The sequence below is a fragment of the Anser brachyrhynchus genome (assembly GCF_964034855.1).
Source record: "Anser brachyrhynchus genome assembly, chromosome: 2".
NCBI lineage: Eukaryota > Metazoa > Chordata > Aves > Anseriformes > Anatidae > Anser > Anser brachyrhynchus.
In genome coordinates, this window is record NC_137695.1 from 26,396,695 (window position 1) to 26,424,303 (window position 27,609).

General features: G+C 40.2%; 1 protein-coding gene across 2 annotated transcripts in view; it reads left to right on the forward strand.

Annotated features, from left to right (window-relative positions):
• The first annotated feature begins 334 nt into the window (after positions 1-334).
• The window catches only part of COL1A2 (collagen type I alpha 2 chain), a 36,961-nt gene continuing 9,686 nt past the window's right edge, over positions 335-27,609 (forward strand). Inside the window, exons 1-37 of one of the 2 annotated variants that reach the window (XM_080582156.1) lie at positions 335-536; positions 2,403-2,413; positions 3,035-3,052; positions 3,709-3,747; positions 5,269-5,352; positions 6,697-6,753; positions 9,010-9,054; positions 9,147-9,200; positions 9,517-9,570; positions 9,947-10,000; positions 10,548-10,601; positions 10,886-10,939; positions 12,551-12,595; positions 12,830-12,883; positions 12,995-13,039; positions 14,932-14,985; positions 16,700-16,798; positions 16,881-16,925; positions 17,027-17,125; positions 17,642-17,695; positions 17,797-17,904; positions 18,753-18,806; positions 18,910-19,008; positions 19,821-19,874; positions 20,267-20,365; positions 21,096-21,149; positions 21,861-21,914; positions 22,043-22,096; positions 22,196-22,249; positions 23,064-23,108; positions 23,987-24,085; positions 24,810-24,917; positions 25,811-25,864; positions 26,438-26,491; positions 27,014-27,067; positions 27,159-27,212; positions 27,311-27,418. In XM_080582156.1, the coding sequence (XP_080438282.1) occupies positions 467-536; positions 2,403-2,413; positions 3,035-3,052; positions 3,709-3,747; positions 5,269-5,352; positions 6,697-6,753; positions 9,010-9,054; positions 9,147-9,200; positions 9,517-9,570; positions 9,947-10,000; positions 10,548-10,601; positions 10,886-10,939; positions 12,551-12,595; positions 12,830-12,883; positions 12,995-13,039; positions 14,932-14,985; positions 16,700-16,798; positions 16,881-16,925; positions 17,027-17,125; positions 17,642-17,695; positions 17,797-17,904; positions 18,753-18,806; positions 18,910-19,008; positions 19,821-19,874; positions 20,267-20,365; positions 21,096-21,149; positions 21,861-21,914; positions 22,043-22,096; positions 22,196-22,249; positions 23,064-23,108; positions 23,987-24,085; positions 24,810-24,917; positions 25,811-25,864; positions 26,438-26,491; positions 27,014-27,067; positions 27,159-27,212; positions 27,311-27,418 (2,295 nt within the window). In that variant the 5' untranslated portion in view covers positions 335-466. The remainder of the gene's footprint in view (positions 537-2,402; positions 2,414-3,034; positions 3,053-3,708; positions 3,748-5,268; positions 5,353-6,696; positions 6,754-9,009; positions 9,055-9,146; positions 9,201-9,516; positions 9,571-9,946; positions 10,001-10,547; positions 10,602-10,885; positions 10,940-12,550; positions 12,596-12,829; positions 12,884-12,994; positions 13,040-14,931; positions 14,986-16,699; positions 16,799-16,880; positions 16,926-17,026; positions 17,126-17,641; positions 17,696-17,796; positions 17,905-18,752; positions 18,807-18,909; positions 19,009-19,820; positions 19,875-20,266; positions 20,366-21,095; positions 21,150-21,860; positions 21,915-22,042; positions 22,097-22,195; positions 22,250-23,063; positions 23,109-23,986; positions 24,086-24,809; positions 24,918-25,810; positions 25,865-26,437; positions 26,492-27,013; positions 27,068-27,158; positions 27,213-27,310; positions 27,419-27,609) is intronic. The other variant, XM_080582157.1, reaches the window with a different exon arrangement.

Genomic DNA, 27,609 nt, shown 5'->3' on the forward strand with positions numbered 1-27,609 from the left:
GGACGTCCTGAAAAAAAAAAAAAATAATCAGACGGCGAGTCAGATTTTCCTTCCGAAAGCCTCAAAGTGTCCACGTCCTCAAAGCATGGAACCAATTTAGCGTGGCCGCCTCCCTCCCTCCATCCCTCCCTGCCTCCCTCCCTCCCTGCCTGCCTCCTCCTCGCCCCCCCCCCCCCCCCCCCCCGCCGACCCCGGGGCACGTGACGGCCCTGGGAGCCGCGCGGGGCCCGCGCCCGCCCCGCGCCCATTGGCTGCGGCGGCAGCGGCGGCTCGCGGCGCCGGGACCCTCCTGCGGTATAAGTAGGGCGGAGCGGGGCCGGGGTCACTGAGCGTGCCGGGCGGCGGGGGCGTGCGGAGGTCGGGGGGAAACTTCTCGGGACTGTATGCCTGCGTCCCGCAGGTAATAGCTAGCCACCGACCGGGGGGACTCTGCGGCACAAGGAGTCTGCATGTCTAGCGTGTAGACATGCTCAGCTTTGTGGATACGCGGATTTTGTTGCTGCTCGCAGTAACTTCGTGCCTAGCGACGAGCCAACGTAAGTTGCTTTCGGCGTGTTCGTGGCCGGGGTGGTGGCAGGGGGCGGCGGCTGGCCGGCTCTCCGCGCTCTGCGCCCGCCGTGCTCCCCGCCGACGGCAGCCCGCGGGGCGGCGAGTGCCGAGCGGCAGCTTTCGGCGCCCCGGAGAGCGTCTGGTAACTGTGCCACCTCCGTCCCAGGGCAGGGTCTAGCCTGGTTAGGGTGTATTTTCCTTCCAGAATTAGCAAAGGGTGGCAAAAGCCCAAGGAGCTAAAATCAGCCCAAGGAGGTAAAATCAGCCCAAGGAGCCCCACCGAAAAAAAAAAAAAAAGAGAAAAAGGAAAGGAAAAAAGAAAAAAAAGGAAAGAAAAGGGCGAAAAAAAAAGAAACTAAACTCGCATCCAAAGGAGAGCAGATGCTTAAAGCCCCGGCGAGACGGGAGCGGGGTCTCGGCCCCCCCCGCCCCTCCGCGGCTCCCCGCGGGCCGCCGCCGCCGCGCCCCCTGGAGGCGAAGCGGGCACCGCGGCGGGGAGCGCCCCGAGCCGGCCCCGCCGGGCCGACGGGGGGCACCGCACGGCCCCTCCCCGGGGCTCCCCGCACGCTTTAAGCCGCCCGCCGAGGGGGGAAGGCGGCCCGAGGGCGGCGGGGAGGCTCCGCGCTTAGCTGAAGGGGGCAGCAGAGCCGCGGGGGGGACGCCGGCTGCCCCCCCCCCCCCAATTCCCCCCGCTGCCGGCGCCGAGGCTTCCTCAGCCCGGTGGCCGAGGCCAGAGGCGGGCACGGGGAGCCCCGTCTGAGGCCTGGCCCCCGGCCCGTTCCCTCCCCCTGTGGCGGGCGGCGGCAGCAGCGCCCTCGGCAGGCCGCTGAGGGCCGGCGGCGGGGGCTGAGAGGCCCGGGCGGGAAGCCCGACGTCCCCACAGCCCCTGCCCTTCCCCCAAATAACACAGCGGGGGCGTCCGTGTCACCAGCACCCGCAGACAGCCGCTTTCTGAACTTTTATATTGAGTTGCCATCGGTATTCTGCCCGCTCACTGTTCTGGAGCTTGATGATGTTCTGCACATCGTCACACGTCGCCACACCACTTCATGCCCTACTGTGTGAACCATTTGAATTCAGTGCCATCAAACACCCCCAAAGGGACACTTTTTGTGGGGGACGGGCACGCCACACCCAACAACCTGTTAGTCAAATGTCAGATTGTTGGCATTGAAGTGTGGTGAAAGAGATCTTTTACCACGGTAAGTTTCAGCCAAAACTAAATCATTCACTGCTTGAACTTTGGAAAACAGATTTTAAAAGTTGATTTCTGCATCTAATTAACAAGAGCGTACTTAGAAGGAAGTAACATACAGAAATAGAGTTTTTTGCTATTTGGTGGATAATAGCTTCAAGCTATTCTGGTTACACAATGGCATTTTACATTTTAGAAATGGGTCCATTTGAGTAGAACCATTCCCCTTAAACGTGCGAGGGGCCATCTATATCAAAACCTAAAGTTGTGGCTTCCAGTTCGCATGTGTCATCGTACCTGGCTTTATTCATCTGTTGCATGCACACATACATGAAAATACATGTATTTTTTTCCAGGGAGATATTTTTAAGTGTATTTACAACAGGCTTATAGAAAATAAGCTGTCTTCTTATGTATCAACCAAATGACTTGTTTTATTTTATTAGCAACTCTGTTTTGACTTGGAAAAATATAGTGATCACACTTGTGAGTCCTTACAGTTTAAGATAATCACATTAAGAGAAAGAAATTGCATTAAGAAAATGTTTTTTGCGTTTAAAAAAATACATTTTTATTTAAAATACTGAAATGTCAACCTTTTAAAACCATTGAATCCACAATCTAATTATCTTTTTTTTCCTTTCCCTTTTTTCTACAGGTGCGAGTGAGGTCAGTATGATTATTTTTCATCTAATATATAATATTAAACTTCAATTAACAGGCTAGGCTACCCTTTCAGGGCAGTATTATTTACTAACCTTAATTCCCAAGGTGGCCATGGAAAGGTACCAATTAAATCCTGAAGGGACTGCATGGAAATGTACCCACCCCAATTTCTCAAGTGGGCTGGCCTTTTTAAGAGACTGCCTTCATAGGTGTAAAGATCATGAGGAGAAAAATAACTGAGCAGTGGTGTTCGGACGTTATACCTGGCAGTGTGGATTGGAGATGACTGTACTTTAAGGCCAGTCTTCGAGGCTAAATTGCGTTGCACAGAAGGATTATAAAAGAACTCAGGTGTGACTTCCATTTATGTTATATTTGTAGGTTTTAGTAAGTATAAAATTTACAGTCTTCAATAGGATGTTCATATGTAGGCGCATATATTTTCACTAGATAATAAACTCTTAGCCTTCCTAGTAATTTAAAAAGCATAGGATATACTTGCATATATTGTACCGACATAAATTACAGAGTTGTAAGAAGATGAGCCTAAATTTGTACATTAGTTTAGTTTAAAATATTGGGATAACTTGTATCTTTTTTAATTCTCTGCTTTATTTCTTCCAGGCACCTGCAGGGCGAAGGGTAAGCATTTTCATTTTTCTTCTGTGGAAATGTAGATGACATCAAATATTCTCAGGCAGAGTAATATTTTGTGGAATGTTTGATGACAGAATATTGACTAAATCATTATTTTCAGTGTTCACTGAGATGAGTTGGACATAAAAAGGAGGGAACAGTGGGTGCAACATGTTAACACCATGGTAAATTCAAATTTTGGATTTAATCTGCTTTATCCAAGAGCAGAACTAAGCATACCAAGAACAAAACTGCCTCAAGGAAGGATTCTTGTTCAACAAGATTTCCTTTAGAAAGGTTTCATGAATTGAACCGTACACTAATATCCATACTGGTCTAAAAGGCTAAATAGATTCCATTTTATTTCTAAAGTCACTGTTGTTAAATTAGAGCCAGTTACTCAGATGAGAATAAAACAAACTGTGTAAGTACTTCTGTGGACTGTGCAGTGATACCTTGACTGACATAGTGATCGTAGTGACTAATCTGTTTTCAGTAGCGTATTGAAGAAAAAACAATATACCATGGAAATAGGTATAGGACTTCTATATGCAGTCTTCTTTCCCTTTTTTCATGTACACTAATTATTTTTAATGTATCTCTTTCTCTGTATCGTCCTGGAAAATTTCCATGGTAACTCATTAAGTTCTCTTTTCTTCCAGCAGGGCCCCAGAGGAGACAAAGGGCCACAGGGAGAAAGGGTAAGGAATTAGATTGACGCTTATTTATTTGTGGTCTTTGAACAGTTGTAGGAAAATCAGTATGGAAAAAAAATCAGTGTAGGCATTAATGACAGATCAAGTGATTATACATGCAAGCTTCTACAGGTACAATTTCATTGAAAAGAAATCAAGTTTTCTATGTACCGACGCTGCCACTGGCAGTACCACTCCAACATACTTATGGTCATTGCACCTAATTAGATGTGATTTTGGTTCGGAGAACAGCCTAGCACTCCAGATGATGGTTGCAAACTTTTTTTTTCACGACTTCTTGTACTGGACATGGTGCATGAAAATGCAAAAGAGAAAGTTGTCATGTAAAGACATAGTCTTTGAACAGGATGGTGTAAAGATAAGCTCTCTACATCAAACCCAAAGAGACAAAGGTAGCCTAGAGGATCATTCAATACCTGTACCTCCAAAGGTGGCTTGAAAAAGCTCTCCTCTTGGCAGCCAGGCATTTGTCATCCACATCTTGTTAGTCAGAGCAGACGTTGTGCTGTTAAAGGCAATTTTAAATGTAACCATAGATTAAGAGAGTTGGTATGATAATTTAATTATAGTGTTATAATTAAATTTTATTTAATTGTAATGTTCATATTGTTGATACCTGCTTTTCTGGTTCACTTCTGCATCACTGCTGCTTTTTATAGAGCTGTATTCTGAAATTCACGTCCTTAGCTGATATTTGCTTTAGGCTGCCACTATCTACCTCTGTTTAATGAAGTAAGATACATGCTTTATCCTGAAGACAACAAGCCTAATCCTGTCCCTTTAAGAATCCTTAAGGTTTTTATTACGGATTTCATTTAGACCAAATGAAATGCCTCACCTCAAATACTGTGATGGCAAACCTTGATCAGCTTTGTGTATTGAGGATGACAGAATGTAAGAGCAAATATTCTGGACTGAACATGTCCCTTCAAGCTGTTGTAGGAGTGGTTATGACAGTGATAGCAAAGTGACGGTACCAAAAGGAACCAAAAACCTGTAGAAAAGTACTGTTCCATTGTCATCAAACTTCTGATTATAGCAGCAGACAATCCAGGTTGATTAAAAACTGGCCTTTGACCTTTTCTGGATATATGTTAGTTCATAGCAGTAAGACTGACCTGCCAATCCTCGGCTTGTCAGAAATTTTTTGGCTCTCACAAACAGAAGCTGTGTGGGTCTGCATGGGTAACCCGGGGTTCGTGTCCAAGCTTTAGTTGCTTGAAATGAAACTTCTCAATCTGGAGGTTGTGCTTTGGTAGCATAGTGCAATATTACCCTCATAAATCTTCTCAAATATGAAACTACAGTGCGTATCTGATGGAGGAGTGGCAAGGCAATGTAAATTCAGGCTGTGCTTATTTTCTGAAGTTGGACATACTTTGAAACTGCACATACAGCAGTGCTGCAGTATGTGCTGTAGGTTCCCAGTTGTTAATAAAATCATCGCTTCAGAGATTTTATGAGCTACTTCTAATGTTTGCGTTATAATCCTCCTTTTGCCTGTAGGGTCCACCAGGTCCACCAGGCAGAGATGGTGAAGACGGTCTACCAGGTCCTCCAGGCCCCCCTGGTCCTCCAGGTCTTGGCGGAGTAAGGCATCCAAATTTTATGTTACTGAAACTGATAATCAGAGCTTCATGACATCCAAAGGCTAAATGTATATTTGCTGGAAAACACTGACATTCTGCTGGAGAGTAGAGGAAGCATACTCTGGAGAGAAGATCATGCCAACCACTAGAGTCGGCATGAAGTTTGTGGTCCCAGTTCCAGTGAAACACTCCTTAGGATTTCCTCAGGAACTTCGGATTCTATGTGCAACAGGGATTTATGCAGAGGAACAAATCAACCTCGTTAATTAGATCTGTGCTAACATAATATATATGGATTAGGAGTCAACTAAAGGAAACCTGTGCTGTTAAGCGGATGGATGAAAGAAACAGTACTTTGCTGTTGTGTTCAAGAGAAAGCAGCTGTACTGGAATAAGCTTGAGAAAACTACTCTTAAGCTAGAAGTCCATAATTAAACATCAGTACCTCATTTCCTTTAGAATTTTTCATCTATCCGCACGAATGCTGCAGAACACAAGTGGATTGTCATGTACACACTTTCTGCAGAAGTGTCCATCATCTATGCTCTGTCAAATGCTTGTTTTAACTCTTTGTTTGACTTAGGCTTGGGCTGGGAACATAAAGACATTAAACAGTGTCTTTTTAGCAAGTGTAGTAAATCCTCTTGAATGGACTCTTTTGCCCTCAATACGTATAGCAATAATTTATTTTCCTATTAGCAAACAAAAAACTGTTTTTGTTACTTTCTATTATTTTAATAGACTAATGAAACAAGCAAGAATAAGATTGTTGATTGTGTTGCATAGATCTCCTCCGTTTTAGTGAAAATATATTCTACAAAGCAAGAGGTGTATTTATCTACAAGACTTATATAATAAAAGATCAGAAATCCAGTGCAGTGTTTCTGAGGCGGCATGCTCTGCAGATCTCTTTGAAGCTGAAGGGCCCATCTCATCCAATAATTTGTCAGGGCTGGGCTGTGAATTTTGCTTAAGTAACGTGGTAAAAAATATGCATAACGTCTCTCATTAGAAATTAAGCAGAATGATTTGAGAGATTCAGGAATGTTTTCAATTTTTAATGGGCACCAAGTCTACATCCTTAATTTTCAGTTCAGGCTGTTGCAGTGCCTCTCTCACTACTGGGTAGATATTTGAGGCCAAAGTGTAAAATGGTCTTCCTGGTGAAATAAAGTCTTTCTGGAAAGAAGCAAATATAAATGGGCCATGTTTACTGAGTTTTAAGTATGTTCCTTTAACATATCATATAGCAAGTCAAATGACAGGTGCATATAGAATGATAACTATCAATACTTGTTACAGAAAAAACTTTAGTGCTTTAATTTCAAATTTTTGTCACCCACAGAATTTCGCTGCTCAATATGATCCATCTAAAGCGGCTGACTTTGGCCCAGGACCTATGGTAAGTATAAGATTTAGCACTTGATAACTTGCATAAACATGTATTTCACATTTTCTTTTGAGTCTAATCCAGCTGTATTAATTCAAAGCATAGTTTTAAAATCAGTGTTTTGAGCATATATTAAGTCAGATTGTAAACTGATCCTTCGACATAGCACAATGTGAAGTGCTAGAAATAAGTCTTAGGACTGTATCTTCAACTGGAATATAGCACAAGTAGGTCTTGAGCTTTAATTCTGTCTGTTGATCACACGTCTGTGAATCTCGTTAACCAATGATGGAACATCTGCTTTGGGTACAGTATTACTTTACCTCTGTTGAGACAGAAGAAGTTCGTATTGTAGGAATGAGGTCAATTGTAGAGATGCTCTCTAAAGCAGACAGATCTAGAAAGTAACTCAGTATCTTAGCTCCAGTCAGTGACCGTTTTATCTTCCATGGCTGTACAACCCTTCAGGACAACCCTTTTGGCGTGCTGGTATTGTACAGGTTTGGCAGAACACTGGCCACTACATTTAGTTCTGAGCAAGTGAAAAAGCTAGCACTTGCTACTGCGAAGTTATTCTGAGGAGGAATCTTTCCCAGTATACTATTTTCAAATGGACATTTCAGGAGTCTTCTGCCTCTCTACATGAATTTCTAAATTTTCCTGATGATAGCAGGTATTTTTCAGTGCATGTAGATAGCATGTAGATGGGTTAAATTCATCACACACATTGATGTCACAGACAATGCATCTGATGGGTGAACAGCAGGATGAAGGCTGCCAAGGATTAGTCTGGGTCATATTCTGGGTCAAATACTTTTTTCCATTCCTGAAAGTAGTATATCATCAGATTCATTTTTGAAAATACATTGGCATTCATTGAGATCCTTAATATAAGAAAACTGGATTATTTTAATCAACTTCGGCCTTCAGTGTCTGACAATAAATTAGAAAATATAGATGAAGATTTATATGGCATGTCACCATTTCTAAAAGCTCCAATTGTTGACTCAATGAGGATTCATTGACAGCAAAAGCAGTAAGTTCTATCTTCTGTGAGGCATTAAGTTCCATAAAGAAAACGTGAGAGATTGGGAACACAGAAGAGCAGGGAAAAACAGTTATGGAATATAATTTGTGAAAAGATTCACAGGGCTTATGCAGCACATATGATTCAGACTGTCCAGTAACTGTTGGTTTTTTTCCTAGAATTAGTGCATACTGTTATAGCCATATGATTGCATTAGCTTCCATAAGTTAATGCCTGTAATGAATATACATTTATTCTCCTTGAGAAAACTTATTCAGTCTCATTGGAATGGTATATAAGCCATTGAAAAACTGTTAGTCCCCTTGTAATGAGAAAAACCTAACAGGGTTCCCAATGAAATTTTAAAAGCAGATAAAAGTATAATAGCTTCTGTTGAAACGTCTCATGAAACGTCCATTTGGACAATAGAAGGTTAAATTAAATTTCAGTTAAAAGTTGTCTGCCTGCTTAGTAAAGCTTAAGATGACTGTTAAGGAACTGCACTAATCTATGGAAAAATCCCTTTTAGGAGTGATTTTTGACCAAATTTTTCAAGTTGTATATAAATCTCTAAAATCAGCCAATGAGAGTATATTAGTGACTTATTTTGGAGGTGAAATGAAGAGAAATTAGTCAAAAACAAGCAAATTGAAATAATTAAACAGAGTTAGATCATTATTTGAAATAGATGTGTGCTCAATATTTGTAAGAGGAAATTGATTTCTTTTCAAAATGATGTGTGAACCTCCTGGTTCATGGTAACACTGCCATTTGCATACATTTGTTTTCATTTTTTCCTCTCTATTATTTTAATGATCCTTTTCTCCAATATCTATTCCTGAAAACTATGATAAAATGGACAGGCCCAAAACACAACCCTTCTTAATGTGTTATGACTGTCTTTAAACTCTGGAAGTTCACGCACAGGGAAGAAGTGGGTACATAGAGGACTAAGCAACTGTGTGAAAGCACTTGTTAATGAGCCAAAATAGAATAAGAAGCCTAATCAAAAGGTTCTCAGCCATAATGGCACATTCTTAAATCATCTCACTGGCTTCAGATTTGTTTGTATTTGGACTGCCTATGCAGATCTCTTAATTTCCTCAAATTTCATTTGGACATTGCACGATGAAAACTGTTGCCTTTACCAAGGTTTTAGGAATACCAGGAACTGGTGTTATTGATGAGTTTAGGTAATAGTGATTTTAAACAGAAAAACAATATTTGTTTTTCCTCCCTAGGGTTTAATGGGACCTAGAGGCCCACCTGGAGCATCTGGACCCCCTGTAAGTACACTCAACGTATTAGTCAGTAGTAGGATTTAGACATAGCTATAAAATAGCCAATTCAAACACCAACAATCTCCATTCTCTTCTAGGGTCCTCCTGGTTTTCAAGGTGTTCCTGGTGAGCCTGGTGAACCTGGCCAAACAGTAAGTACAGGTTTCACGTACAGACACTGAGCGTTAGAAATAAGATGCAAAGATAGGCCTGTAATGCTTAGGCCTGTTAATCCTATCCATATGCTTGTTCTTGAATGTTAGAATTGCTTGATCCTGTTACAGAAACAGCTGAACATTCAGATTCAGACTCCTTCTGACTGGAAACTCATGAAGTGCAAAGGCAATTAGGATGGAAGTACCTTGATTCAGTTCAGGCTCCAGCTATGACCAAACTCTACTGAGAAACCAGGGAAGAGACTAACCTGAAGAAAGGTGCTCGAAGTAATACTCAATCTATCTTTAACAGGGTCCCCAAGGTCCTCGTGGTCCCCCTGGTCCTCCAGGAAAGGCTGGTGAAGATGTAAGTTGTTACTAAAACTTTTTCATCTCTTTGAGGGTTGTGATTCAACTCGAACATTAGATTATTGTTAAACTAAGCATTCTATTGGCCATCATTTCTATATTGTTCTTTATTATCCGATAGAATAAATAAGCCCCTGAAAATTTATTTTATAGTACAAAAGATGCTGTCTGTTGGAAATGTACAGAAAAATAGATAACTTTAAAATCTCTCCAAATACATTATTTAGCTTTCTGAAAACGGGAAAAGGGAAGCTAACAAGCTCTGTCTACCAAAAAGGAAAAGCTTTGCTAATGTCTTTTCTTCTTAAAAAAAAAATATGATGTTCTTTTGCAAAATGAGCTTTCCTCTCAGTGCATTTTTACTGCATTTTTAGGGTCACCCTGGCAAACCTGGAAGACCTGGTGAAAGGGGTGTTGCTGGCCCTCAAGTAAGTATTGATCTACCGTCTGGTATATAAAACAGTGCTTTTAGCAATGAAACCTAATGACATTTCTGAATTGCACCCCATAAACAATTCATCAATATTCCTTATATGGATTAATTTCAATATCTCCATTGTAGTTCTTACCTTCAGGGCTATCATATAGTTATGTCTTTCTTTTGTTCCCTGTCCCCCACCTTCTTACCCCCCAGTAAAGCAAGAGTAATAGAGGTAACATAGTGAGGAGCTGCATAGGTGGTGAGCAGGTACCTTGGCATAGAAACTTAAAATAGCTGTGCTATCACAGGTTAATTTGTGAAATTTCTGGGATACAGAACTGGAAAATCAGGTTAATTATTTTTAGTCTTTGAACACATTTGATCCTGGGAGGTTTGGGAGTGGACTGTGATCCTCATTTGAATGATTGTGGGTCCTCACTTGAATGATCATGACCCCAATATACTCACTAATTTTAATGAAAGACTGATGCTTTTTCTTTCTTTTTAACTGCAGTATAAAACATGAGACAATCATTCATGCTCTGTGTTTTTAGGGTGCTCGTGGTTTCCCTGGAACTCCTGGTCTGCCTGGCTTTAAGGGAATTAGGGTGAGTCTATACATACCTTTTCTCTGAACAGTTAAAACTGACAACACTTCAACATACTGAAAACACCTGGAAATCCCTTCAAAGTTGAGAGTATATATTCTAAATCCTTCAATATCTTTGAAGTTTTTAATATCGCTTGGCAAAAGAGAATGCTTTAAAAAAAACTTGTAAGATTATATTAGAAAATCATTTTGTATGGAAAGAATTTTACCTTTTAAGACTGAGCTTGTGTGTAACAGTTACTGAGAAAATACATACTAAGTATTTTTTTCTACTCTATATAGGGACACAATGGTCTGGATGGTCAAAAAGGACAACCTGGCACTCCTGGCACCAAGGTAAAGATGAAATCTGTAAATGTAGGGTGCATTTTTAGCTCTTTCTAGGGAAATATATATGAAGTCCTCTCCAATTGATCTTTCGTGTTGTCATTGAATGTTGCTCAGTTGCAATGATAAAGAAGTCAACAGATCCATGTAAGACAAATACTTGCACCTCAACATGAGAAGTCATGTTGGGGCCTTATTCTTAAGCCCTTAGTCAATAAATTACTTTTAATGAGTAAGAGCTGCAGAACTGGGCTGCTAATAGCTGGCTTTCTGTGCTTTTCTATGGAATGTAATCGGGGTTTTTCTCTAAAGCACACTGAAATCAAAATATCTCACTTCTCTAGAAAATTCAGATATGTTGCTTTATTTTAAGGCTTCCTCCTAAAACTTTGGATAAATGCAGTGCTCTTCTGAGTTAAGGTTACTTGATCTTCAGTCTTTTTCCTTTTTACCTTCCTCAGCTTGGTGCATATTTGAACACTGCTTAAGAAAGTATTTTTAAACATGGTCTAGAAACATGTTTGGCAAACTCTTCTCTCTTAATTTCATCTCTCCTATTCCGCTTCAGTATCTAATAGCAGTGTTCTTAAACACTACTGCACTATTGGGTTGTAGGAAACATTAATGCTGCTGACTTATTCATGGTAGATTTGTATTCAAGAACTTGTAACAATGAAAAGGTCAAGTACTAATTCTCATTATTGCTTGTTTCCAAAAGCTTACACCTACTTGTTTATAGAGTTATTAATTGTATTGTAGCAATTTCCCATATCAGTGCAACTTAACCTTCAGAAAAAGTTTGGGAATGAGATAACAATCACTTCCCTGGTCTTGGAGATTAAAAGCAGATAAAGTCAATAAATAAACAAAGAAATAGGTATTAGAGTCCTAATTTGACTGGAAAACACAAGTATAATGAATCAAGGGTACTCATAACTGTGATTAAAGCAAAAACAACTGGAGTTTTGCAACATTTAAGACTGGGTGCATTCAGATGTGTTCAGGATACCAGTGCTCTAGGACAGATCCTGTCATTATAGGCCAGTCTAGACTATCTGTGGGCTTGTTGAGAGCTTAGTCCTAAAGGGAGATAAATCATATTTTAGTGTCTGTCACCCATATCAGTAGTACTGGTCTTAAGGGTCTGCCTCAGATATTTGTCATATTTCCAGATGTTTGACAGCACAGGTTAGGAACTTTGTCACCATAACCTAAGGCAAAATAAAGTATCATCCCCTTTCTCCTCTAGCTAAATAAACCTGCCATTTGATTTGGATTGTTAGTTGATTATTTAGTCCTTATCTCTTAGATGGGTGCTACAGAATAAATATCACAGAATAAAGAAAGGGGATAAAGAAAGCAGAGATTGGCAAGTGAAGCAACTTGCTGTGGGCCTCCTCTTCTAAGGTGATTTCAACTGGCCATGTTCCAGTATACAAAGGGACAGTCATTGCCTCTGCATCCTTAGATGATGTGCTGTTATTCTGCGTGGTGGTGTGAGTGCTACAGAAGGCAAGGACAGTAGAATACAGCAATTGAGTATCTCTTCCAATGGTGTTGTGCTGTCTGTCCAAGGAATCTTATGAGTAATTTAAGCCTGTGAATTTTCTTCTTTCTTAGGGAGAACCTGGTGCCCCTGGTGAAAATGGTACCCCAGGACAACCTGTAAGTATTTAGTACTGCTTTCAAAAATTTGATAGATATGGCTCAGCCAGTGTTTTGACCAGTTACCATCAGTGACACTCTAGCTAGCTAGATGTTCTAATGTAATAATCTATGAATGTATGGAATAGAATTGTCTGGCTACACCCTTCTTCATATAGTGACTTAGCAGAAGTGTATGTGTGTGTATATATATATATAGTGAACAGGTATAAATGAATTTAACTTTTCTTTCAGGGTGCTCGTGGTCTCCCTGGTGAGAGAGGAAGAATAGGTGCCCCCGGACCAGCTGTAAGTGGCTTTCTATCTGTCTGTTTGTAGTCATGAACAGCCACTTACTGTGGCTTTCTCCGATCTTTGAATCTCCTTCCAGTTTCTACTTACCGTGTTCTCTGCTCACAGGGTGCTCGTGGAAGTGATGGCAGTGCTGGCCCCACTGGACCTGCTGTAAGTTTCGGTCTTGATCTTTTACAACCTGGCCTTATGTCCATTACTCCCTTTATATAGGACTTTTCAGGCTTCAGAGAAGTTGATTCTGTGGATGTTTTTAACACAGGTCTTTTTTTGTCATAGTCTGATAAGCAACAGTATAAGCCCATTGCAGACAATATCCTCAAGTTTTATATTAAACACATCTTTGTCAAAGGGACAAAATACTCTCTCATAGACACCAGTGTATAGGGAAACAGCTGATGAACAGAATCCTCAGTTGTACCAGTGTAACAGAACAATAATCATCCCAGATCTAAAAATCAGGAATAGCCCAGAATAGTTTTTCCTTCTTGCCTTCAAAATGTGGGTCAATGATGAAGCCAAACTTGGTCCTGCCTACTTTGCCAGAAGTTGATTTTATTACTCCTCATCACAGCAAATATCTGTCATGCTTCAGCAAAATAGAATGTTTACAGAAGTATGAGTTTCACTTCAATTCCCCCACACAATATTTAGAAACATACATCATTAGGCATTTAAAACAGACAAATAGACAACCTGTAGTAGCAAGGGTTTGCATTGGGTCACTGTGTCTATGCCAGTGAAGTAATTTTACATATACTTAAGTTATGATGCTGCAAACATTCTGTAAAGCTTTTTTTTTAAACTAGAACAAAAATACCGTTAAATTCTCATTCCTCTAGGAATTTAAAATGTAAAGAGTCACTATAATGGAAATTCAGAAAGTTGATATTTTCATACATATTTTATAGGGCAATTAATCTCATTTTCTGTGTGCAAAACCAGTGAGAATACCAGGTACCCAGTTTACAATGACCACAGTAGGTTATAGAATGTCAAAAGCCAATTCCTATTTGCCATATAGGCTGGCCCATTTGAATTCCTTAGAACTCTGAGGTATTTATAATTCAAAGATGTTAGCTCACAAAAGCAGATGTCAATCTCTGATAGCTATGAATGAGTTGGATATTTCATTAATAATCAAAGAAAAACTATCCCTTTGTATTTTTATACATTAAAGAATAACAAAGGCTATGAATCCATCAATGTATCTCCTCTTTTGGTGTCTGGCTACTGTATGCTAGGAAACATGTCCTATCACAATCAAATTTCACAACAGTTGCTAGGTTCAGTAGAAGGTCCTTGGCAAGCTGACATGAAAGGGTACTGTGGCTGTCCATACCTGCTGCCTCAAAAATTATTCTGTTTATAAATCAAGATTGCTAATCTGTTCACACCTTAGAATCAACTCCTGCCCTCAGCAACTGTTATGCTTGATCCAAATTCTAGTAAACATTCTTACTGACTTAATTAAAAGTTTGGTCAAGCACTGACTTGTAAAGTGGTGCAGAGATCTCACCAATCCTCTTCGATGTGTGAGGAAGGACAAATGCTGAAGGACAATGAGCTCTTGTGATAGGCCAGAACAATTACTGCTGTGAAAGTGTACACAGTTGTCCCTACACAGTAAATGTGTTGGAAAGAGCCACCTAAGAACTGCAGTTGCAGGATGCAGTGCTCTCCTTCATCCATCTTGGGACTGTACAGCAAGACACCTCTCCTCGCAGATGCCTGTCTCAGCCCATTCTCTGTTTTACTCTTTCTCAGGTGTTTGCCCTCAAGGCAAGGTTTTACCAGTCATTGCTTAACTTACACTTTTTTAGCTGCACTACAAATGTTTTTCACCATTGACCTTGCTATCAACTGTTTGTAGTGAACCAAATCTGTCCATTTGGAGTTGCAAAAGGCAACTGATGTTCTGAACTGGTAATGTGCAGAAATGTCTCAATAAATGTGCATTTAAAATAATCTGTTTACTTGAGCAAGCAAGGTATTTGTGTAATCACTGAATGCATTTACTCATATGCTTCCCCTTGGTTTTATAGGGCCCTATTGGTGCTGCTGGTCCTCCAGGCTTCCCAGGTGCTCCTGGTGCTAAGGTATGAATATCTCCTTCTACTGGTACGATGAATATAAAATATAGTTACTAGTATTGACAGGCAACAAAAATACACCCTCTTCGAAGTGGGAGTGCTGTCTTACCAAACTGTTACAGATCAGAATGAGCATGAACTCTACAGTACTTGGAGAACTTGATACATGAATGTTAATATCAAATACAGCGGTTAATTTCACAGCTGATATGCACGCATACTGAAGTGTTAACAAGTTATTTACCATGTTATATGTCCAGAAGAAAGATTTTACTTTGGGATCCAGGTTCCATTCTATTCCAGAAGTGACTGTACTGTCTTGTGTGACAGATGCAGTTCTACATCCAAAACAACATGTAGAAAAAAGCTCAGGAGGCCTGCACAGCCAGCAAGTCATGGCTGGGAGCTGTAGTTGTTAATGAGTTAGGTGGGAGCTGACTCAGAGGACTGATGCTAGGCAGGCTCAGTAAGACACAAAACCTAATTTTTTCACTGCATCCTGTGTGGTGCTGCTGTTTTATGCACCTTTGAAAGATGATGTGGATCATGACAAATAAGCAAAGTAGCAGTTTTTGTCACTTTAAATAAGTAGTGGAGGGCAAAGAAGCTGCAGTTGAGTTTCAGGCTCCTTCTAACCTGAGTTCTTGAAGTTACGATGCAGAAACTGCGTTCAAACTTTCCAGGTTTAGGGCAATGCCATTTTGCTCTTGTGGACTACATGATTCAGTTTATTGCTCAGATCTTAGCATTTTTACCTGGGCAAGGCTCATTATTTTGAATTTTACTGAAATTGTCCATAAGATTTTAGGCAAGTGTCCATACACTGCATTTACAAATTTCACTATTTATCCAGAAGAGCTGCGTACACTCACGTGTAGTGTGATACCGTTTTTCATCCTTAACACGCGTATACAAATTCTGTGTCAAAATAGACAAAATTCTTATCTTGATCTCCCTTTATAGTAAGATAGAATATTGTTTGCTAGACCTCTTTATATTAACTGCATGGAAGATGAGGAAAATTTGTTATTCTGATGGTTATTCTGAAAAACCAAGACTTCTGGAAATCATGAAATCTGTTCTGATACAGATGTCAGTGTGGTTACAGCAAGTAATTTCAAGAGAAAACCACCTATATATCCAGGGTGTGGACTCTGGATACTTACAGAATTTCTCATTAGAAGTTGTCATTATATTCAGTTTAGGCTTTTATAATAGACTAAGTGAATACAAAGTTCTGAGAGCAGTACCTAGAACAGTTTCCCCTATCATTTACACCACTGTGAGCACTGTTCCACAGTACTCTGATCAGCCAACATTTTGCACTTTGCATCAGTTCAAATTGCAGCTTAAGGTGCAAGATAATAGTCAGTTAGGTCTCAAACACTGTAAGGCATCTTAGGCCACTGCTGGTGACACATGGCTGCAGATAAGACTGCAATCTTAATCCTAACTTTCTAGGTCAACCTGATGTGTAATTCTTGATAATAACACAGATATGCTGATAATCTGTTGTTCCCATGTTAACCATCAGCTTCAATGGGGTCTACCTGGGCTTCAGTGCCTTCGAAATCCAATAAAGGCTCTCAGTCCCTCGGTTCCCTGGTCTCTGAAACAGGGACTTGTATTGTGGTCTTAATGTCAGGCAAATAAAGGATTGCTTTGCTATTGCACGAACATTGTGCATACTAATAGAGAGCTTTATCCTTTTCTCAAACAGGGTGAAATTGGACCTGCTGGTAATGTTGGCCCTACTGGTCCTGCTGGTCCAAGAGGAGAGATTGGACTTCCTGGTTCCAGCGGTCCCGTTGGCCCTCCAGTGAGTAGCTTGCTAGTCTTCATTGTTGAATGGTGCATTTGAGACTCTGAATTAACCAGTATTGTTTTTTCTGTGTTAATAGGGCAACCCTGGTGCTAATGGTCTTCCTGGGGCTAAAGGTGCAGCTGTAAGTACAGCCATACTTCCACTTTGTTTTAAATTAAAAAAAAAAAAAAGCAACAGAAAAGATAATGAGCTCACCATACATTTTCTCCCTCTGTTGGACAGGGTCTTCCTGGTGTTGCTGGTGCTCCTGGTCTGCCTGGTCCCCGTGGTATTCCTGGTCCTCCTGGCCCCGCTGGTCCAAGTGGTGCTAGAGGACTTGTTGTAAGTGACTTTCTCTGTTGCACGTCCTCATTTGAAAGCTGGACACAGTGTCCATCATTGTAAAAGATTTCCTCTAGATATATTTTTGCATTTAATGCAGACACTTTTGTTGCTTCACTATAATTAGGGCTTCACGATAATTAGGCATTGTAGCTCATTTGTGTTACACTGAGACTGAGGAGGTTGACTCTGTACTCCCTTTGAGTGCAAGTACTAAGCTCTGTCCATGTTGATGCTATCAAGAGATGTGACAGCAGTCTCACAATCAGGCCCTCAGGGGGTATCCTCAGTGGAGGAACCAGCGCTGAACGCTTTATACTTCCATTATTGTCATTTCTAAACATCTTTAACATGTTCGTTTTCATGCCCAGTTACATTCATAGACCATGTATCAGAGTAGAGGCAGGCATGACATTGGATGATGAAAGATATTTTTGATTCATGAAAGCTGTACAGGTAGAAGAAGATTCTTAGAATGGCATGTAATTCTGTGATCTCTTTTATGTTGGACTCTAGGGTGAACCAGGCCCTGCTGGTGCCAAGGGAGAAAGTGGTAACAAGGGTGAGCCTGTAAGTATGGCAATGTGTGAGTGTTGTTTCAATGAATAAAGCCTCATAATACCTGCAACACAGCATCTGATTTCTTCTTTTCCTCTGTTTGGTTGAAATAGGGTGCTGCTGGCCCTCCCGGCCCTCCTGGTCCAAGTGGTGAGGAAGGCAAGAGAGGCAGCAATGGCGAACCTGGCTCTGCTGGTCCCCCTGGCCCTGCTGGTCTGAGAGTAAGTTCTCTTTTCATGTTCCAGAAGTAGAAACAAAAAGGAAAGAAGAAACAAAGCTAGGCTTTGCTAGACAAAGGCAATTTAAATAATTTAAAGTCATTAAATGCGTGTTATTGCAGCTAGGCAAAGCTCATTTGCCATTCTGAGCCTTTTGATTAGTTGGGAACAATCCTGTTTTTGCTTTGCATTAATGCTGTTTGCTATCTTATCCCTGAATTAATTATAGGTTGCTTTGTATTATCCATTGTTTAACGTTTAGTGAATCATTATTGATTTCTCTATAAACCTTCATGATGGGATTTAACTGCTTGAAAGAGATAATTGGCTCACAAATAGTGTGACAAAGGTTTCAATTCAGTGTCTTCATGGATGTCTAGCACCCGTTTTGCTGGGGGAGGAGATAATGCAGTGACTTTCAGGAGGCATGTGGGTGGCTTCCTGCAGGAGCAGGAATTCAGTGGAAAAGGCTAGGAAATAAAGGCAGTGTTTCCACCATTTTTTTGATAGAGATCAGGATTCAGTATTGCACCTCATGCAGGTTGTGCAGAGTCAGATAAGCTAGTAATGCTCTGCAGAGAAGTGAAGGTGAAATGCTACCTGCCAGGTTGTGGAATCCTAGCTGTTGGCCACACAAACTGTTAAATTACACTGAAAATGCTCTCTTAAAGCAGGTTAAAGTGAGAGATTTCTTCACTGCTCGTTGCAAATGTATATTGTGAATGCTTAGAGCTGCACTTATGTTATATTCAGCATACCTGCTTGAAGAGCTGAAATTTAATAAGCGCTATCCACCTTACAGGAATAGATTTCTCTTTCCCTTTCTTGATTTGTTTTGTGTTCACTTGCAGGGTGTGCCTGGATCTCGTGGTCTCCCTGGAGCTGATGGCAGAGCTGGTGTCATGGTAAGACTTCTCCCAGAGTCACTATTTCTAAACCATCTTTTTATATACAGACACATGATGCTTTTTGCCACCTCTGCCTAATTTTGTGTATTTATTTTGATAGGGACCTGCTGGTAACCGTGGTGCTAGTGGTCCTGTTGGTGCTAAGGGTCCTAATGGTGATGGTGGCCGTCCTGGTGAGCCTGGTCTTATGGGTCCAAGAGTAAGTTTGAACTGTGCAAAAATAAAATCGCTTGCATTTGGGGGGATAAAATTATTCAGAACTCCAACTGCAAAAAAAAAAGTCTCTGCTAACCACAGTTAGGGGATTTCCATCAGTCCATTGAAAAAATACCCGTGAGGAAATGATTAAGCAGCATCAAAATGTTAATTGAAATTCCTTTCTTTTGTATGTGGTAGCATCTTACTGCCTTGATCATGGAGCAGTATTCACTTATACTGGCTACTGCACTGACGAGAGGGGTTCTGCTTATGATTATTTACACAATGTGATCATTAAGATCACAATTGTAGTGTGTGTCCTCTGTAACTAACTAAAAGAAGAGCAAACTCTATTAAAATGATGTGAGATGGCTGATCTCAATTCTTTCAATTTTATTTTGCTCATGATTTCACTGAAAACAGCCATCTACTTCGGTGGTCCTAGATCCAGCCAGATTATTCCTATGTCAATGACTTTTGTCCTCTTTAATCTATTTTCCCTTCCTATCCCACCTCCCATGAAGTGAATGCTTTCAATGCATGTGTGAACTATTAAGCATCTTCAAACTCTCTATTAAAGTAGAGCATAAATGAGTTTGAGTGAAACAGGTACTTAACCTGTCAGTCACTTTCAGCCACATGGAGGCACACACCACCCAACTGAACTTCAGTTTAGATGTAAACTTAATAGGACATGCAGCCCTGTTTCCACAATGTATATCAATAACTTGGCATCTGCGTGTGTACGTGTGTGTAAAAAAGCTGATTAAATGTTGAATGCCTTCTAAAGACATGAAATCTTTCCTTTCTTAGGGCCTCCCAGGTCAGCCTGGAAGCCCAGGCCCTGCTGGCAAGGAAGGTCCTGTTGTAAGTACTCTGATTTTAATTCTGTTTTTCCAGTGCATGCAAAGCATAAGCATAAACTGAGATTTAAGAAGCAGCGTTCTCAACACTGAGGTCTAATTTGACTATGTAAAACCAGTAAGACTTTACTACCATATTACTCAGAAGATCAGTAAAACACTTGCCATTCATTTCTGTGGGTCTTAGATCAGGACTATCCTCTGGAAGAGGAAGAAGAAATTCACAGCTCTTATAAAAAGGAGAAAAAGGGAGGAATGCAGGTGCATGTGGTGTATAAACAGTGTTTAAAAATTAAATGGCATTTGCTCCCTGTCAGTACACTTCTCTCCTAAAACTGAACTCTCAGAACCAACTAAATTACCCAGCCATTCAACATGTATTTTTTATTTTTCTAGGGTTTCCCTGGTGCAGATGGTAGAGTTGGACCAATTGGTCCAGCTGGCAATAGAGGTGAGCCTGGCAACATTGGATTCCCTGGACCAAAAGGTCCCACTGTAAGTACAGTAGAGAAACTTCCTATTTCTATGAAACTATTTCCAGACTAAGTCGTAGGTCCCCAGTCAAATACATCTCTCTGTGTCCTGTACTGTTTACTGGATGGCATTCACTTACATTCAAGAGTTCCATCTTAAATTGCTTTCCAATTATCTAAAACGTGATTAAACAAAAAACAATTTTTAGGAATATTTGGACATTAAAATGATGGTAGCTACATATATTTATCACTTCTGTATATACAATTCAGTAAAAGTTCTGTAAAAGTTGGACACAAAGCCTAAATTTCAGTTCCAGGGGACTGTTATTTCAAAGTGTAGTCCAAAGCTTACTCACCTGAGAAGAAAAGCTGTCAGTGATTTCAGTGGGGCTTTTGACGTGTCCCACAAGTAACAATAGTTATTTCCTGGATTTGCAGTGTTGCTTTACATGCACATGCACACATAGGTATAGTGTCTGAAATAGGAATTTACATGGATTTTCAAGGGCTTGGATTACTATCTCAAAAAAATAAATGATTGGAGTTTTGAAAAGACGACATTTATTTGCATAATTATTTTATCTAACTGGTTAAACAGGACAGATGTCAGTTGTTTTTTTCATTACGGTTAAAGAAATGTTACAGTAAATCTTTCAGCAAGGAGAGTATCAGTCTCTATCCAGTAGTTTAGACTGAACCTAATGTGAAGTCTTTGTTAAATTTTGGTGTTTTTTTCTTTTTGACTTCAGGGTGAACCTGGCAAACCTGGTGAAAAAGGCAACGTTGGTCTTGCTGGCCCACGGGTATGTGGATATGTCTTTTTTATGAAACTCCATAGAGAAAAACATAGATTTTCAAAGCCTATGTAATAAGATAACACTTTCTTGTGCAAGCATGAGTAGGTGATGAAACAGAAAAGCACTTTAGAACTCATTCATACAGCTTCATGTCAGTGGGGATTATTACTTAAGGATTAATATTAGCATAAATGAAAATTATCCCTACTGGGTATTAATTTAGTAATTAATTATGGGGTATTAGCTTCCTATTAAGAGGAGAAGATAGCACTTCCTGTGCAAATTTTTGAGGAGAGTGTATAGTTTCTAATTTATTCTATAAATTTCCAGCACTTTCTTACTGATAGTTGTAATTTAGTAAATCTTCCATGTAAGGGTTCCAATAATTGGTTTGTTCTGGGAAAAATACAGTCTCTCAGCCAGGTTCCTATATCTATAATTCCAAAGGAAGTTTTTGTAAGGATGAAGGCACTGCAGTTACTAAAACAAATGCAGTGTAAGCATCTCTAGTACATTAAATGTATAAGTATCTCCAGTGCTTTTTGACAGTGAAGCTCTTAGAAGCAAATAGGTAAGTCAAATAAACCTAAGACTTCAGCTTAAATGTACCAGTGTGAGTTCAAAAGATGCAGCAGGAGACCTTTTTTTTGACACAGAGGTACTTAAAAGAGATATAACAAAAAATTTGATAACAGCTTTCTGCTTGAACACATTTAGGGTGCTCCTGGTCCTGAGGGAAACAACGGTGCTCAAGGTCCTCCTGGTGTCACTGTAAGTAATAGACTCCACACAGATCCAATATGTGATTTATCTTTCATCAATGGGACTTAACCATTTTCAAGTCCATTTTTCTGTATTTCTGCTACCAAATTAATCCCTTGGTTTTTTATTCTATCCAGGGCAACCAAGGTGCAAAGGGTGAACAAGGTCCAGCTGGCCCTCCTGGCTTCCAGGTAAGTAACTACGTGCTCTGCCCAACTTTATCTGTTTTACAAAGCATGAAGTGCTTCTGCCTTAACTTCATTTGTATCCTTGTTTTTTTTTATGCTTAGGGTCTGCCAGGTCCCTCAGGTCCAGCTGGTGAAGCTGGTAAACCCGGTGAAAGGGTGAGTGCCATACACAGTACTGCACAAGTATATGCAGGTATTGCATAAGCATTATGTTTACAACTGCACATGTGGTGAAGCAAGTACTTGTTGAATCCATTCGCAAAACAGTGATCTGTGTTATATGTAAAGTTTAATAGTCCCTTTTGTTAAAGGTAGCCATAAATGGAGAAGGTCCTTTGTCATTTGCAACATACTCCTTTTTTCAGAGTTCTGGTATGGAAAAATAAAACCAATCCTTTGTTTTTTGGGCAATAAGCAACAATATCCCCCACAAAAGACAAGACAGTACATGAAGAATATTTTATTCCAAATTTCTCTTGAAATCTACAAGGTTCAATCTAATTGGCATTACTCCAGTTGTATGGGTTTGCACATAACTGATTTCAGTGGTTTTACGATGGCGTACAACTGAGGTAACAGTGATAATTCATGCACCAAGTTCTGCACAGTTAATGTGTGATCGAATCTGCAAATTGTGCATCCTATGCATCATAACCACCCTTAAAATTTTATAGTTACACCATTCCATGTCCCATTGTAAAAGAATTTACATTGCATGTGCCTTACAAATGAGCTTGGAGTTCAATAGCTCTTCACACAAGAAGTACAGCTATTACCATGTGTGCTCTGAGATTTTTGTGCAACTATATGAAAAGCATTTATGTATCTAAAAGATTCATTTTAGTCTGAAGATTTTCAATATACTGCTGCAATTTGAGAAGCATTTCTATTTACTGCTAAGAAACATTCTATTTAAACTAATAAGTTTGCTTTTGAAATAACTTTCATCAATCCATCTCCTCTCTTCTAGGGTCTTCATGGTGAATTTGGTGTCCCTGGTCCTGCTGGCCCAAGAGTGAGTAATTCATCTGAAATCTAGTAGAGACTGTAGAGACTGTCTTAATAAAGTGTTCAGTAATAATATGATCTGTATACTTTTACAAGTTTCTCAAGACAAACAGCTCTTCTTGGGTACAGAACACAGCAGACTGACTACCCGGAAAGAGAACTTTCTGTGCTCTTTCCAGTTGTCAGGGTATATGATTATACAATACACGCCAGTGTTAGTAAACTTCTAGACAAGCAATACAAATATTATCCAAGTAATGAGGTCCTGATGAGCTGATCTAATTTTTTTTGCATTAACAATCTTCACAATGGGAGTGTGGATGGCAAAAGACTGGTCCTACAGTGTTACTCTGAGGCCTGGTACATATGAGAATTTTCAGCTCCATTGTCCGTAGATCGACTTAATCCTGACCAGTTCAGTGATACCATCCCTTGCTAGCCAGCTCCTGCCTCCCATGTAATGTCATTGTAAACAAATGGTGGGCAGAATCCAGAGCCTGGAGTAGTCATTAGAAGATACTGCCTTCACCTCTCTTCACTCCCGTGCAATTATCTGCCCTCAAATTGATATCAGAAGCTCCATTTGACAACAGTATGCAAGTCATTATTCAAGAGTAAGCACAGTAGCCAAAGTCCGTGATCAAGAAGTACCTGTAAGTTAATTGTCAGCTGTTATGATGCAAGACTTTGGTACCTTGCCGTATTTGTGTCAACAGCTAGAGACAGTTCTTCTGACCAATTTAGTTAATGTCGATAATTTTAATATTAATAATAGTTTGTTCAGCTAAAAATGCATCATAATGTCACTGCTATCAGTCAGTTCTTTTAAATCTCTAAGCTACAGGCCAATTCAAGGAAAAACTCCAATCAGACTGTCTCTTGCAGGGTGAGCGTGGTCCTCCTGGTGAAAGTGGTGCTGTTGGTCCTGCCGGTCCCATTGGAAGCCGTGGTCCATCTGGCCCGCCAGGCCCTGATGGTAACAAGGTATGTCTCTGTCTCTTCTAGCTGCTATTGCCTCACTGTTGAATCGCTGATGAGGGCAGTCAAAAGCCTTCTTTACTGAGCATAGCTGATTGCTGGTAATGGGTAACCTACACACCGTAGCCACTGGGCCATTACTTCAAGTAGTACAGCTCCATGATAGTAGTAGTAAAGCTCACAGATAGTCCCCACTAACAGATGTTTTGTTTAGCTCTACAGAGTATAGAAGGGGAGCTCCTGTTTGAAATCAGTTTGAATACAGCTTGTCATCTAGGAATACTGTTACTCTGATCCAGGGTCAAAGATTTTGGCTGAAGTTCATACTAAGCTCTTTTTATACCCACCTGGGGCAAGGTGTTCTTGAGTCTAGTAAGCAATATTTTCCCCAAAACATTAGCGTGATAATGAGTGATCATCTACCAAGCTAACACTGTCTGGATGCTGAGTGTGGGGCTCAATTTTCAAGATTTTCACATATACTCTTTCTACTAAAGTTTACTTTAGATTGTGGGACAGACTAAAACCTCAGGAGTTCACAGAGTCAGGGTTCATGTCTGACATCTTCGCTAGCTGAAAAAGTAAAATAAATACAATAGCTTGAGACCAAATACTACTACTGAGTCTATTTAAAAGTAAGCAGAATTATGGTCTTAGTAGTAATAACAATTTTGTTCCGTATTGTGTGAATTATTTCACTCTGTCTTACAAGATATCCTGTTGCTGCTAGGGTGAGCCTGGTAATGTTGGTGCTGCTGGTGGTCCTGGCCCTGCTGGCCCTGGTGGAATCCCAGGAGAGAGAGGTGTTGCTGGTGTTCCAGGAGGCAAGGGTGAGAAGGTAAGATTGGTGGTCTAACCTGCTTTGTTATGGCATACACGGGTTTGGGAGATACCTGAATTACACTAGCTGGAAAAAAAAAAAGGCAGCTTACCCAAATGACTTTCATATATTGTGAAACTGTATTTCAGTGTTCATTAATACTCCATAAATACAAGTTTTGTTGGTCCAACAGACTGACAATCTTTTGAGGTTCTAAGGCTGTATTTTGATCTTTGCAAATTGGTTTAAGTGGCAGTTAGTACTTCACAGGGTTTGGTAACAATCAGCTTACCTTTACCAAAGCAATATTAAATTTGTGTAGGCTTTACAGCAGGAATGGGCTTACAGATCACAAAGGACTGAATCTCTGATCAAATCCCTAACAGTTCAACTCTAGGTGCAGTGCCTATGACATGTAAATCAATCACAAAAATGTTGTGATTATATCAGATATAAATAAAATCAGAAACCATTTTAGCTGGCATAAGCAGTTTTATAAGGCTGTGACGTCTAGTTAAGTGCAGGTCCTGTTGCAACCTCTGTTTTATTCATATAATTATCCTTAATTGATTTCTATCTTGTTAAGTACATCTTGTTCTAAATTCTATTCTGTTCATTATTTAAACTCTATACTGAGATTTCTGGAACTTTAGATTTTTTCAGTCAAAACAATAGCCATTTAGTGTAAATGCAATTGTAAGGAACTTAGGATAAAAATTGCTTACAACTTTCTGTAAAATACTATGCACTGACATGCAGGTTAATAAGTCTGTTCTCACACCAAACCCACCATGATATATATCTCTGTAATGCATGTATACTTAGCAAACAGCTCAGGGCTTCTTTCTTAGAAACCATTCTGTTCATTGCCAATATAATTGCTTTTTTCCTCTCTGTGTATGATTTTCTAGGGTGCCCCAGGTCTGAGAGGTGATACTGGTGCCACAGGAAGAGATGGTGCTCGTGTAAGTATTTCTTGGTTCTACTTGAGTTTGCCTTGCTGCACTTCAGAATTTAAGTGACTAAAAAGAATATTTAGGACTTTCATTTTCCAGTGTATATTATTTCCTTTTACAGCTGTTTGCTTTTGAGGCAAATTAGCATGATTGTGTAGCACCTTATCCAGAGATGTTTGAATCTGGGGAGTGAGAAAAGCGATCACTTCTCATGCACACAAGCAGAGAAATGACATCAGCAGAGATCAATGTATTTCGTAGACAGTTTTCAATGTGATATTGTCCTCTGGAAGTTTATAGGCTCAGCCCAGAGACAACCAATTCAAAAGGCAGCCTGTAAAAACACAAAATTATCATTAATTTGACATCTTGGCTGCCTGTCCTAGATTGCATGTTTTGGGAAGAAAATAATGGCATAGATTTTATTTGACAAAATCATGTGTCCGTTATATTAAGTGTTCTTTATATTAAAATACCTGCAGGGAAATCACATATCTATCTCCAGGAGAAAAGAGAAAAAAATTAAGTAGTCAATCTTGCTTACATATTGTCAGAAATGTTGTCCTGTCTGTTGACCTATAGGGTCTCCCTGGTGCTATTGGTGCTCCTGGCCCTGCTGGTGGTGCTGGTGATCGGGTAAGTCTATTCTTTGAATGAAAAATAATCTTGCCTATTTATATAGTTTACCCACAGCAGGAGTATTCAAGATGAAGTGTCTAGTCTAATAAAAAACAATTCCAACTTGTTAGAGTGTAAGTTTTGTAAGTTTTTCACATCTGGAAGGCAAGGGTTATTGGGATTTAGCCATAGCACCCATACCTCTTCTTAAAAGGACAGGGAAGGGATAAACGCCTATATGGCAGTGGTTTTTACTGCAAGAAAACTTTGATTTGGGCTTTATCAGAACTCTTTCCAGTTGAGGCTAATTGCCATGGTCCTGCTCATGCAGTGGGAAGACATTCTGATATGGTACTGAAGAACCACACATTAGCTCATGATGATTCTTTATCCTGTCCAATTATCATTAGAAACTATTAAAGCAGTGCAAGTCAAAACACAGACAAGGGGAGATTTACTTAGGCACCTGTACCACAGGGTCTACTGTGTTCTGACTAGCGTGGCGTTCCCCCACATCATGTCTTCTGCCTTCTGTTTCAGGGTGAAGGAGGTCCTGCTGGTCCTGCCGGTCCTGCTGGTGCCCGTGGTATTCCTGTAAGTAGAAATTCCTTCCACTAGTCTTGTGTCAAAGACATGATGTTCAGAAAAATGCCCTCTTAAAGCCAATTCATTGTCCTCTCTTTAGGGTGAACGTGGTGAGCCCGGTCCCGTAGGTCCTAGTGGATTTGCTGGACCTCCTGTGAGTATTGTTGCCCTTTCACTGATTCACACCATTCCTTTACTTTCTTTGTATGTTTTTCCAACTCCTTATTGTGTGTGTTTCTTTTCTGCCCGTAGGGTGCAGCTGGTCAGCCTGGTGCTAAAGGCGAACGTGGACCTAAAGGACCTAAGGGTGAAACAGGACCCACAGGTGCTATTGGGCCAGTTGGTGCTTCTGGACCACCAGTAAGTGAACTGTCTTTGTAAAATGCGTGGTTCCTAACTGTGCTAAGCAAGAAATATGCTAGCCTGAAGGCCTTGAATTTTGAAAAGGTAATTAAAAAAAGAACAAAATTTCAAACTAGGCTGTGAGGAAAGTCAGCATTCTGATTTTCACCCACTATATAAACTTTGTCAATCTATTTATGTGGGCTCAG